The sequence below is a fragment of the Thunnus thynnus genome, chromosome 7 (assembly GCF_963924715.1).
Source record: "Thunnus thynnus chromosome 7, fThuThy2.1, whole genome shotgun sequence".
Lineage (NCBI taxonomy): Eukaryota > Metazoa > Chordata > Actinopteri > Scombriformes > Scombridae > Thunnus > Thunnus thynnus.
In genome coordinates, this window is record NC_089523.1 from 20,169,401 (window position 1) to 20,183,759 (window position 14,359).

At 40.4% G+C, this 14,359-nt stretch overlaps 1 protein-coding gene across 3 annotated transcripts; it reads right to left on the reverse strand.

The window, feature by feature from the left end:
• On the reverse strand, positions 1-13,657 carry relb (v-rel avian reticuloendotheliosis viral oncogene homolog B). 3 transcript variants are annotated; one of them, XM_067594812.1, is made up of 11 exons: positions 13,389-13,657; positions 13,089-13,109; positions 9,916-10,082; positions 5,574-5,906; positions 4,503-4,669; positions 4,256-4,347; positions 3,981-4,112; positions 3,764-3,868; positions 2,368-2,583; positions 2,139-2,210; positions 1-1,448 (listed from the first exon to the last, which is right to left on the reverse strand). In XM_067594812.1, exons 1-11 carry the CDS (start codon positions 13,447-13,449, stop codon positions 1,009-1,011), a joined length of 1,806 nt encoding a protein of 601 aa, XP_067450913.1. In that variant the 5' UTR covers positions 13,450-13,657; the 3' UTR covers positions 1-1,008. The 3 variants fall into 3 exon arrangements, with proteins under 3 accessions (XP_067450913.1, XP_067450912.1, XP_067450914.1); XM_067594811.1 differs by having other exon boundaries at positions 1-1,451; positions 13,389-13,655; XM_067594813.1 differs by lacking the exons at positions 9,916-10,082; positions 13,089-13,109; positions 13,389-13,657 and adding an exon at positions 7,782-7,979 and having other exon boundaries at positions 1-1,451.
• Between the last annotated feature and the right edge of the window lie 702 nt (positions 13,658-14,359).

Below are 14,359 nucleotides of genomic sequence, written 5' to 3' on the forward strand. Positions count from 1 at the left end.
TGACATTGACATTTTATTTTTTATTTTTGACATATTTACACCACAGTGCTACAGCGAGGGGGCAGAGCTGTGACAAGCAGCGAGACGAGATCTGCTTGCTTAGCACAAGAGTGAAACTGCAGAACAAAGGGAACTGACACACACAGCACTATGGCTACGAGGACTGGTTTCTATTGCATTTAAGTTGATTAAATATTAAACACTAATAACACACAAGAGCAAAGGTGAAACTACTCAGATTAAAACTACTTGAGATTTTTTTTTTTGTTTTAAAAACTATAATCCATTAACTACTGCTGACAACTTCTAGTAGGGAGTCAGGTCGTCTTCCCAGAATCACACTGAAGCAAACAAAACAAGCCTACAGTACGTGACTGCCATTTTAGTTTTACTTCACAAATGATTTACTATAATACACAGCACTTTATGGAGGGTTACAGACTGTTTCTTGGTTGAAGTTCATCAGTTCTCTTTTTAAGCTACATGATGAATGTGAGTCACCTTCTAATGATCTGTAAGCCTTAAGATTAATGCTAGCAGCATTTACGGGCAAATAGTAAGGAATGTTAACCCGCTCCTGTTTGCTAAAGCCTTGACCAGCAAGGCTGTCAGACAAAGATATTGGGGATTGACACAACTCTCATGTCTGTATGGTAAATATGACACTGGCACCAGCGTCCAAAGGCAACAAAATCCACCTACCAGCACCTCTAAAGCTTGCTAATTAACAATATCTTGTTTGTTCCATTGTATAAAAACCCAAGTGTTTGCTTGCTGTTGTTGTTTTACAGGGAGTCATGTGCCAGACTATTTCTTGGTTGAAATCAGTGACAACAAGTCACTGCTCCAGGTTGCAGCTTCATATTTAGCATACAGACATGAGAGTGATATCATCTAATTGTCAGCAAGAAAGTGGAAAAAAGCGCACGTCTCACACTGTCAAACTGTTCCTTTCATGTGGACAGAAAGAGTGCGTAACTGTGCTACATGATCCTGACCATCACGTCCTCATAGCTCCTCTTCCGTCTTCACGTGGACCACGTTGGAGGGGCAGTCCTGTGGCTCTGACTGTGGCTGAGTCTGGTTCTCAGTGACAAGCCTGTTGAACTGCACGTCGCTGAAATGGGAAAAGTCCGGCTGGTACACACCAAAGTTCTGGTTTAAGTTCACATCCATGTTGGCAAACGAGGAGTTGAGGTCGGCCCCCAGCTCAAAGCCGGTGGGCATCGACGAGGTGAAGTTCGGGTCGGAAAACATTTCCCATAATGCAGGCATTTCTATCAACTGATTAAGGAGGTCATCAGTGCTCATGTTAGGGTCCTGGGGCTCGTTGTAACACATTTCCCCCAAAGCGGAGGCCGTAGTCGGGGCAGCACAGAGCCTCTCGTCTGGCATCATGGTTTGAGCCTGCGGGAAGTGGAAGGGCTGCTCTGCTGCAGGTGCTCTCTCTGCTGCACGAGAAGAAAAGGATTGTGTTACTGAGGAAATAAATACATGTCACATATATGATGAGAAGTCCGTTATCAGGTAATGGACTTGGATCATGACATGCAATTTTTTTGTTAAAAAAAATGATTTAAAGATTATTTCAATACTTTTGTGCATCATAAGGGATGTGCTTTGCAATTTTGATGATGGTGTAAGAACAAAATGTATGTTTGCATGGCAAGAAAATCCATGTAACATGCAAGATATTGACATTAATATACAGTAGAAACATCGCTCTAACTGTTCATTGTGACGGTACAGTTTATACTTTGCTTAAAACCTGGAACATTATAACTGGTTTATAACAGCACTTCATCGCTGTCCATACAAGTTATTTATGGAAAAAGATTTTCTCCTCTTAGACCTTTTTCACGGCAGACATTTTGAAGCACAAGTACAACTGATAATGTTAATGACGGCTCTGTTCAATTCACAGGCACAATAACTGGTGCATAATACAACCATAATTAATGTTATTATTTACACTTATGCATTTCCTGTATGACAACTCAATGTCTGTTGTAAAAAGAAGGCCTGTTAATACATGCAGTCATTGCATCAGTTTACCTCCTAACTGCCTAAACACATACCAGCAAAAGTAAAAAAAGAAGACATTGAATGAAAGAAAGGTAAAGAGGTCCAAGCCTCACCTGTGGCACAAGGTTTGTCTCTAAAGCTGATGTCCGACTTTATCTTTCTCTTCCGCTTCACCTCATATGGATCTGAGATTTTAAAAGTTCAGAAATATTTAAATTAACTTCTTGTTATGGTTCATAGCCTTAAAATTATTAGCTGTGAACATGTACATTTCAGTCATTTAGCAGACACTGTCATCAAGAGTGATGACAGGCTCAGAGCTACAGTCGAGTCCTGACTCACCTGGGTTGTGTGGCAGGTACGTGAAGGGGACCGGCTCGCTTGTCATCTGGTCTGAGAGACGACGCAGGTAGACGTTGACATCGACCTCCTCTGTGATGTCCTGGTCCTGGTAGGGAGGAGTCTTGAACACAATGGCGATCTGTCGGTGCACATCTGTCTGGGCAAACTCTCCGTTTGCTTTCCACTGCCCTCGTCGGAAAATGATCTCTATGTCATCTGTGGATCAGCAACAACACAGAAAGTCGCTGTGATCAAGACGCAATCATAAATTGCCGAAGCTGATGAGAGAATAAAGAATTATTTTTCTATCCTAATTTCAATTTTGAATGACAAGTTCAAGTGTTGTCGAATGTACCTGCCATTTATATCTTAATTTATTATAGCCATACCAAATATTGTGTCAACTTTCACAGAATGCAACAGCGAGGAAATCACATTTCAACATCTGAGCTTATGGATAAAACAAGATTTGCTCTTTAAATGGGTGGACAAAATAACAGAAACACCTTTTCTACAGAAAGCCTGACGAAAATACCAAATAGCTGAAGCTCAAAATTATTTTTGTCGCACCAGACAGCAACTACTGGAAATCACAGTCACAATTGTTGAGCAGTGGTTGCCTAAAGGTTAGAGAAGTGAGCTTGGCCCTCCCTCATTACTACCACTGAGGTGCCCCTGAGCAACTTGACTACTAGTTTTGCAAAATAACAAGTTTTACAAATGAGTTTTCAAGCGCAGCACAAAAAAAAGTTAAAGCTGTGGAACGAGCCAAAAGAGTTGCTGATTTATTGCTCTCAAACAGCAAGAATATAAAAAGGACATATGATGCGCAAAACACAGGAAATCAGCCTCAGCAAAGACAAACAACAAGCAGTCAATGACTAAAACTCCCTTGTGATATCTGCACTGATAAAAATAACATTACAAACAAAAGTCAACAGAAACTAAACAAAATTTTCTGTTTCCTGAAAAAATCCAGCCCACAGTGACTCAAGAAATCATTTGATGTTGGCTGTAAAGTAGCTGACTGACCTTCCTTCACTGAGTCTACAACACGAATCCTTCCTACACTTGACTTTGCCAGTTAACAATACACAGTAAAAATACCCCAAATCCAATAAAGCCAGTTTCTAAATACAGCTGAGATTAAAGAGAAACCATTAAAAGTTTTGTGTCTAGTTTTATATGCAAAATACCTAATTTTATTAATCCTTAAAAAGATTTGGAAGTTTAGACGTCTTGAACAATTCTCAGCCAGATGTTTCCTAGACGTAAATCCTGTAAAGATGTACTCAACTTTCTGAAGCTTCCTTTGTTCACCCTCTGTATATTTTCTACACGGGCAGCAGAACAGACACAAATAAAACTCCACCGACTGATGTTTTATCTCTCTCACCTTTCTGTACTTTGTCACATAACATGTAGATCTCTGTCTTGCCAATGCAGGAACCTCTGTTCTGGTTCAAACAGCTGATCTTCAGCTGTGATGTAGTTGTGGCCTCTGTGAAAGACATACAAGCAAACATGTGAGAATCAGGAAATACATCAACATATTTCTACTGTACTGTGGTCTACAGTCGTTAAGCGTGTGTGTGTGTGTTTGTGAGTCTTACTCTTGTCGTAGATCGGGTTGGACACCACTGGGTTGAGACAGTCTTTCCTGCCGTCCTCCCAGTCCAGCTCACACTGGAAACACAGACGCACCACATTCATGTCCATGTCTTCAATGCCCTTTGAGTGACCAGCTGAGGGACAAAAAGACACAAAATTATGATGTCTGCCATGAGGAGTCACAACAAACTGCATCATCCATTGCTATTAGACAGATCAATATATAGAAAAAATTAAGCAATATAAACATTGTTGACGTGTGTGTGTCTCGTCCTACTTTGAAAAGGGTCGATATTCTGGCTTCTTCTCTTCTGAAGTGAAACGTCCAGCTCTTTCCTCCTCACACACTGGATACCGAGGTTAGAGAAGCTGTTGAAACACATTTTTGTCAGTACGATGATATGAGATGATCAGGAATACATGTTCAGCGGTGGAATAAAGAGAAAGACGAAGAGAAAAAAGAAAAGAGGAAATGTATTTTCTAAAAAAAAAAATGTGACAAGAGATAAAAACAGTATGTGCACCTGTGACGTCGGTTGCTGTGAGGGTTCATTGTCACCATGCAGATTCCCGAACCGTTCGGGCAGTCTTTACCCACGAGGCAGTGGGGGTGAGGCCGATGTGGAGGATCCTTGGTCACCAAGGAAACGGTGACTGTGACCTTCTTTATGTGGTCGATGGGACCCTGAATCTGAAAGAGAGAAAACAGGATAGGAGGGTTAAAGAGAAGTTTACAAGGCAACAGTGAACATATCACACGTGATGTAGGCCTAAATTATGTTGCAGCACACTCTAAGCATGTCTTTTTTCTGATATATATTTATATACACAGAGAACAAAGAAAAAGAAATGCAAAAATGAGAACATTTGACATTCAAAATATTAAAATATGCAAAAGATTCTGCCTGAGGAAGAACAGCAAGTTTTAAACACATTGCAAACTGTTGATCCAAGCCTTTTGTGTGTTCTTCATGTTATTAAGTGCCATTATTTGTGCATATATTTAGCATAGTAATATTTCTCACGTCTCCTTTTTACTGTGTATTATCATTGAAACGTTTGGGAAGCCTTTTTCAACCATTTCCTTAATAGATAACAATCATTTCAGGAGCAGCATTTTTATAAACTCCAGTGTCAGAGGTACCAATTTCATCAAGAGGAATAAAAAGTCGGGAAAAGGCAAACCTGTCAAAATGAATACCATTATATTAACTTGATCTTAAGCAAGAGTTCACTGAATAACTGCATTCAAATTACACAAAAAGTAGAACATCAACATCTCTGCAACTCTCGATTGTCTTCTTCAATGTGTGAAAGTGGTTACATAAGGTGAAGATGAGTGTGTAAGAATGTTTGTTAGTGGGTGGGGCGGGGATAAACCGCCCGTCTTTGACCACACTTGAGCTTGGATTTGTGGGGACTTTCTGATTGACTCTTTCAACCCACATCCTTCCAGCTCCACCCTTTTACACCACTCGACATAGGGGGTTCAAGTGTGCACACCACATACGATCAAACAGTTAGTAAAAACCCCATTTCAGGTCCAAGACGAAAACTGAATTTAACTGTATAGAGTCTGACGTGATTATCTCTACCTCAATCGCAGGCTGAGTCTTGTTGGTTTCTGTGCCGGACGCCCCCAGGATGCTGCCGGCTGACCGTCCCTCACACTCATAGCGAAATCTCATGCCTCTTTCTTTGGGCTCTTCCACCACCACCAGTTTGGGCTTCTCCAGAACCCGCTCCAGCATATCCGTCTCACCCTGGCCTTGAGAGGAGACGCCACCGGAGTTCCTGGAGGCCAGCAAACACGAGGAGCCACGACCGCGGCGAGGGGAGCTGGCGTGAGAGGAGGCTCCTCGGGAAGGATGAGCCATTTCCCTGGGAGTGCACGTCTGCTGCGGCAGCTGGGGGAAGGTGCACGTTGGCTGTGGGGGAAAAAAAATATAACAAATTGACATTATTTAACCTTTATTTAACCAGGTAGAGACCTGGCCAAGACAGACGCAGAAGAAGTTGCAAACAAAACAAAACAAAAAGCTAAAATAGACGAAATTAAGTTTACAATGGTCTTGAATTCTACCAAAAATAGTTAAGATGGATAGATAGATAGATAGATAGATAGATAGATAGATAAGATTGACTAATTTAATTTAGAGCTGCAATGATTAGTCGATTAATCGATTAGTCAATCAACAGAAAATTCATCAGCAACTATTTTGATAAGTGATTAATCGTTTTGAGACATTTTCTTTAGGAAATTCTGTGATTCCAGCTTCTACAGTGTGAACATTTCTGGTATATTTAGTCTTCTATGATAATAAACTGACTATCGTTGGGGTTGGTTGGGACAAAACAAAACATTTGAGGACGTCATCTTGGGGTTTGAGAAACAGTTATGAACATTTTTTACCGTTTTCTGACATTTTATAGACCAAACGATTTATCGATTTATCGTGAAAATAATCATCAGATTAATTGATAATGAATAATAATGATTAGTTGCAGCCCTGATTTATTTTGTTTTGTAGACAGAGCAGAAAACATGAAGACTTTCTTTCTCGTCTCTGCCCATATATCTTCTGATCTGGGATGAACTCTGGGAAATAAATTTGAGAATGGCTTTAGAAATAAAAACATACCAATTACTCATTTGTCGTATGGACACAGATGGTCAACCAACTCTGGAATACAAAGTACAATGATGTGTGAGTAGTTTTAGGTTTTGATAAACAGAGTCCAAAAACACAACAAATCACCATAATCAAGAACTGGTATAAAAATGTGGCATTAGGGCTGCAACTAATGATTATTTTCATTATCAATTAATCACTTTGTCTATAAAATGACTGAAAATAGTGAAAATGCCTGTTATATTTTCCAAGAGTCCAAGGTGACATCTTTAAACATCTTATTTTGTCTGAGCAACAGTCCAAAACCCAAATATATCCTGTTGACTATCATGTATGACAAAGAAAAGCACAAAATCATCACATTTGAGAAGCTAAAAGCAACAAATATATCACCATATTTGCTTAAAAATGACTAAAACAATGATTCAATAACCAAAATAGTTGCTGATTAATTGTCTGTCGACTGATTAATCGACTAATCATTGCAGCTCGTGATGGCAGCGACCAGCCTTCACCTCCCTTCAACAGAGAAAACAGGACTTGTGTCTGAAATTTTAAAAAAAAAACTAACTACATGCTGCTCAAAACAAGGACGTAAATCAAACTCGATGTTTGTAACAGGTAACAACAACCTGAGCTGTAACGTCCACAATGTCGATAGAATTCCTCTTAACATGAGAAACCAACATCAACTTAGTTTTATCTGAGCTGAGCGTAAGTTTGAGTTGAATAAGCTGCCAAATATTAGAAGTATTTTACAGGAAGCCAGATGTCTGTCATCTACTGAAGCTGCATCATAGCTACAGCTACATACATGTGCTTTCTATCAGCAGATGGAGTTAAACTCATGCTGTCTGACTCCTCCTCTTGCATTCTGGTGTCTTATTTGTTCCGTTACACCACAGACCACCAGCTTTTCCGCTCCCACTCACACACACACACACACACACACGGTTTGATACTTCTCTCTCTCTCTCACTCTCTGGGCGCTGCTTTTACTTTCTCTCTCTGCTACGCTGCCTGTCATCAGTATGTGTGAAGTTAGGCCTCGGATGGCCTGAATTGTGGTGTAAAAGAAAGCAGAAAATCACAAGCTACGTGTAAACATCACGAAACACACGGACGTTTTAATGATCTATCTTTAGCATGAAGTCAGATAAATAATCAAACCTGCAGGGGGACAAAGAAGTAAAGAAGTTGATCCCTTTTGCCACCGGTGAAGCAGTAAAAGCTGAGAGCTCAGTAAAGCGTTGCTGCAGAGATGCCTCTGAATGAGATCATGTTTCACTATATCCTGTCGAGCCACAGATGTCTGTTGTCAAAGTGATGGTGCGTGTCAGTGTGTGTGCCAGCGAGCGTGTTAGCCGGGGCATACCTGTTAGCCTTAAAAACACTGAAGCTAAACAAAAGGCTTGGCAGAGTCAGAGCCAGCGAACAGGAAATAGGAAGTCAGCTCAACCTGATGTGGATCGACCAATCGGAGGAGCGGCGCAGGGTGAAGAATGCGACCTTTCACCCCCGGTGGGTTTGGCTAGTAAACAGAAAGGATGGCAAACTGAAAGTGGGAGTCAGATTACAGTTTCTCCAAGTCGTCCACAGCCACTCCTCCCTCCTCTCTCTCTCTCTCTCTCTCTCTCTCTCAAGCATGATGATGTAGTCTGCCTCTCTCACAGGCCACAAAGACTCCTCGAACAAACTGTATTTACACACAGAAAACCTCAAATTCAGGGCGTTGTTATAACCTCACACACTGTCACACACGGTTGCACACGTTATCACCTGTGTGTGCAGGCCACGGCGTCACTGCAGCCTTATCAGATTACAACACGTCTGATCTCCCCGCTGTCTGTAAACCACGTGGTTTATGGTAAGAGCCTGACCGGCCTGACTGCTCTGTGCAGAAACAAACATCGAACACATACTGCAGCTTCTTCCACCAGCTTTCAATCCTTTATAAACCTTTATGTGGAAGTTGCAGCCGCCTTTTTTTTTTTTTTACATCCTAACAGAAACTGTAGCTTCCTCTGCCATCGAGTTTAACACTAACAAGCTTTCAGTTGCCACATATCACATCTATCCAGAGCTTTTATCCCACTTTTATTTGTGATTTAGTGGATTGAGTTGCTATTTTTTTCCCCTCAATTATCTAAGAGGTGATAATAGCTTTGAGTCTTTGTGTTTTTTGTTGTTTTATCTCAGTGTTTGTGTTATTTACTGTTGAGTGTGGATGTAATGGATGTGTACTTGTTGTTATTGAGGGATTGTAAACATATTTATGCTACTGTTCCATTAAAATACAAACAAACAAACATGAAGGTGATTATGTGGCCACATTTTAACATGTAAAATGTAGGAATTTCATTAATATTCAAAATGTATTCTGCATTCAGTCTTGAGATAAAAGCTAAAAAAGCAGCTAAAAGCAGCTAACGCTATATAAACAACTGTAATACAAAACCATTAAAGGGACACTAAAGTGTTGCACTTTCATACAAATGGGGGACTATGGGATTATTTTCATTATCGATTAATCTGCAGAATATTTTTTCAATTAATACAATTTTAGTTTCGTCAATAAAATGTCAGAAAATAGTGATTATTTCCTTTATATTTTCCTACAGCCCAAGTTGATGTCAGACCAGCAGCCCAAAACCAAAAAACATTCAGTTTACAATAAAAATCTCACATTTGAGAATCTGAAGCAAGCAAAAAATAACTAAAGCGATTATTTGATTATCAAAATAGTTGCCTGTTAATTCTCTGTCAGTCGACTAATCATTGCAGCTCTACATGCAAGAGACAGTTTCTTAAAAGAATGGTCAAACTCGGTGCAGCAGGATCTGCTCTTCCCACAATGCAACTCCACGATCTCCATGGCCAAAATGACCTCAGTGATATCACTTGAGTGTTTTTCTCAGACTTGACAAAGCTCCTCCAGAGCCACAGAAGACATTATGCAGCTGTTTTCACAAGCTGATACAAAGAAAAATTGACTCTGACATGAAAGATTTATAGGATTTAAATCTCATGAGAGTTTCTTTATCCTGTTTGCCCCCCGAAAAACGGCCACTCGCTTCACTGGAAAAACACAATCTCACTCCAGAAGCACACACAACCCACACCTGAAAGAAACAACTCCATGCACCCCCCCCTCCGGGTGTTGCCAACAGTCAGTCAGGCAAATACAGGAAACCGCTAACTGAGGTAGAAACCAGACGAGATAGACAGACAGACCAAAAAACAACACAAATGACTATGTTGATACAAATACAGTACAACCAAGAATGTTTTTGGACACACCCACCTGACACGCAGTGCCTCGTGCCACCAGCACGGGCTGGGACGATGGCGATGAGCTCTGTGTGAGCATCTCGTGGTCCTGGCGTAGGAGGTCTACAGGAGGAGGAGGAGGCCTAGGGAGGGAGGCGCCCAACCAATCACTGTCCTCTATGATGATTTCTTGGATGAGGTCTGTGAATAAAATATTGATAGTGTGAGTCAGACGGCAAACTAAGTGAAGAAATACTGGCTGAGGAGATTATTTCAGTTCAAATGTTGTGACTGATTCATCATCATGTTGCTAGTGAAACAGTAAAAGTTAGTGAAACTGCAACTAACATCTAAATGATCGTAATAAAAAGATATAAAACTGTAAAACTACAGCTGTAAATATGATAGCAAAGGTCGAGTTTTTATGTGATTTCTACAGGTGATAAATGGGATTTCTCTGAAAACCTCTGACGTTTGTTTATTTCTGGTTTTCCAACAGCGTTTTTAGAAACAAAGGCCACTTCCACAAACATTGTTCAACATTTTTATGAATAAAAAAAAACATGAACCCTCAGGGGGAGAAATAGCAGAGGCGCTATTGCACTCAGTAAATGCCACATATTTCATGAGTGTGACTAATGTTCAGGCCTCCACTTAATAACTACGTAGATCACGAGATCCAGTGATGAGTATTTCTGTATTTATTCTAGATCAGTTTTATGCTTAATGTCACAGTTAAGTATTGTGTAATAAGTCTTTACCTTTTTGCTTGTATATACTGGATTTAAAATTGTAATTTCCTTCACATAGTCCTTTATTTTCTTTATCAGAACACCTTGCAGTGCATTATTGTGTTGATATGATAATGAATAAGGAAGATAAAACATATATTTTATTGTAACGTTACTTTGCAGTCAGTTGAATTCATGGTTACTGTGAAGAGTGACCTTGTAGTGGTTCACTGGTGTTGTTGCTATGGTTACCATCAGCTCACACGTGCTGATTTAGACCTGTGGTTGACATCTGCTATATGTGACACCCAAAACTATTATTTTCTGCAGCCATGATGTAGAAAATATGAACAATAATTTTGACAATTATTTATTGACGATTAATTAATTGTTTAAGTCGTTTTCAAGCAGCCGTGGTATCGCTACTGTCGGTTGACGCGGCTCTGAATTTTCAGGATTATGGGACACTGCGTGAACAGGTAAAATATTATTTCCTGTGTGCAGTATGTTGCACTGGAGATCACATATTGGAAATTGTGTATACATTTGATGAACTATGTGTAATTTAGGCTTCACTTCCTGTTGCCAGTAGGTGGTGTTTCACAAGTGAGTTGTTAATGCGATATATTTACTGGAGGTTGCCTGACATGGATATACATTTTCATGAATACTGGACATTGCATGGAGGAGTTAAATATCACTTCCTATGCAGCTGAACACATGTGGACACAGTGGTTTTCTACTAACATTGATATCAGCTGTACACATTTTCACCTCTCTACTGTTTAAACTGATCCTGTAAAGACAAATTTGTACATTAAATGCCTTTTCAATCAGTTGTCGAGTAAACACCAGCCTGTACAAACACAAATGACCTGCAGCTTCCTCTTTCATAACAAAACATGCAAATTGTTGGGCTTGCCACAATAACAGCGTTCCATGAAAACTCAAGAGTTTCACAATAAAACAGTGTGAAGCTCTTCAGATTTCCCTGAACAAAGTTGAGATGATCTGGTTGACCTGCTTAAAAGTACAGCACCTGTAACGTCCTGTTGCCAGCAGGTCATGCTATGACTCGTTATTGACATGTAGTGTTCAGACCAAGCCTCCAGGGGCAGCACCAGGCTTTGAAGCCAATTTGACATAATGGCCAAACCATGGAATTACAACTTCCAGGTCCGATAGGGGCCCAAAAAGAATTTTTCCTGCACACAATCATGGGAAAAGGAGCGTCTGTAAAATGGCAGATACATTTTTTTGAGTGTCACAACCCCCGTAAAATGACTCGTTCCACTATTAGAATTTGATCCATTTGGTCCGATCACATTTTGAAAGTCTAAAAGAGCCACATGATTGAATTGTTTTATCCCCATTTAAGTTAGCCGGAAGGATAAACTGGAAGTTAGCCATCTCAGTTGGAGTCTCTAGTGAGCATGTTCTATGGGCCGCGGTATGTTTTCATCCAGGTCATTTCTTTGCAGTGGGAAGTAGCTTTTTTGGCTTCATGCGCCACTGAGCAACTTTCCTAGGAATTTTCTATTTCATGGCCGAACATGGAAAGTGACCGGCACAAAATGTCAAGGGCATTCCATGAAAACTCAAACGCTTCGCAATTTAGCATCGCAAAGGTCTTTAGATGACACCGACCAAATTTTAAGTCGCTATGGTTAATTCTCTAAGAGGAGTTTGTTTAAGTACAATGCCTGTAAATTTGCCTGTAAATGGCAAAACTGTGCAAAAATTCAAGTAGGTCTATCTGCAGACTCACTGTATCTACACAATACACTCACTTTACTACACGACACACCCGATCGATTAGGTTTAGGCATGAGTGGTGACATGGTTAGGGTTTGGGGTTTGGGGGGCGTGTCATGTAGTAAAGTGGGCGTGTCGTGTAGGTCTGCAAGACTGCAGATAGACCCTAAAAAAATATATATTGTATTTATATCACTGGTTTCAGCTTCACATATATGAATATGTGCTGTTTTTTAGTCTTCAATTATTAAAGTCTTATTAATTTATCATTTTATCTGGATTTTGAACTGCTATTGCAATGACTGCAAGCTCTTTTATTATGTAAATTTGGGCTTCAGGAAAATGTGATGGTCATTTTATTATTTTCTGACATTTCTAGACCAGATATACAGACTATTAATCAAGAAAATAATCGGCAGATTAATTAATAATGAAAATGCGTTTTAGTTAGCTGCAATCTTAAAGGCAATTCGCTGTTCTTTGTTTTGTTTTTGAGAATGTTAAATGAGTTTTGCATCTCTGGACCACCATACTAACCTAAAGCTTTGTGTGACATACCAAAACACGAGATAAGGAAGCAGGAATACACATGATGGTCTACTTCTGCTTCTGCACCAGGTCACACCAAGTCACACTTTGAAATAGTAGTTTTACATCCCACATAACTGCATGTTTATCTACAGCAAAAGGTAACAAAAGCAAAACAAAACTGTACACTCACCAAAGTCTGGCAGCTCCCGCTCTGCAAGGACAAACAGGAAGCAGACTGTTAGTGAGCACAGGATACAAATACAGCTGTGGTGGTAAAAATGTTGAACCAGTTTTCACGGTGAAGCAGTGACAGTGAGATCCGGGTGGGAGTGCTCTGAGCACGGGGATGGGTGTTGGCTCCTCCGCGCTGACAGATCACATGCTTGCAGTGATGTCAGCTCTCTCTCTCTGGCTCTCTAACACACACACACACACGCACGCACATACAGAAACACACACAAATTCCTGAAAATTAACACTTAAAACCTACCAGAGGGACCCTTGGAAATGTCAACGCCTTTCATCGCATGCGAGGAGTCCTTCAAAACCATTAATTTCGCCGTCGAACCGTAAAAATCCCGGTATTCTCCTTACTTTCTCGGTTAAAACGTCTTTCTCTCTTCAGTCCAAACTTCGTTAAAAAGTCTTCAGAGTGGACAGCAGCTCTGCGTGTGTGCGCTGACCCTTGTGGAGGCGTTACACTGAGATGAAGCCATGTGTTAAATGGTGTCTGAACCGTAGTTTGCCTTAGTTTTGTGTTTCCGCAAGCAGCCTCGCGCTGATTGGCTGGCTGGGTGTGTGGAAATCCCCTCAACGTCACGTCACCTCCATAACGGGAAACCCCCACCGAGGCGGCAGGTACACGGCAGCCGCCTGATTACCTTTATGTCATGTTTCACTCATTTGAATATTCATCATCTTCATCCCAGAAAAAGAAAAATCGTGACCCAAGAAGGAGATTTTTTCCATTACATAATCTAACCGAAGAGTTTTGCTTTTAGTCTCGTGTGAAAAACTATTTCCAACTATTCAAATCTGGCTCCTTCCCTACATATACCACTTATTTATAAAATAATTAAGCCTAAACCAGCTTTTCCCAAATGGCCACATTAATGGCGTCTTTAATATTTCTCCTGGTTGCATCATACGCCTCCCCTGCTTCTAGCTGACTGAGGGAAAAGTGGAAATTCCTCATTTTTATCATGAATACTTGAAGCTGTCAAACTGCCAATAACCTCACTGAATGTTTAATACTTGCCCCCAGTCAAAAAGTGACGTATTTGATATCTTTTCACCATCAACCTTTGGGGAATTTACTCAAGTCATGAGGCGCAGCGGCGACACCTGCTGGCTAGTAAGAAAACAGGCGACTTTTAAAGGAAATGGAAAGTGAAAATTCGGGCGTTTAGAGGAAGAATGACTCAGCTGGCTCAGAGAGAAAACAACTAAACAAATAGACGT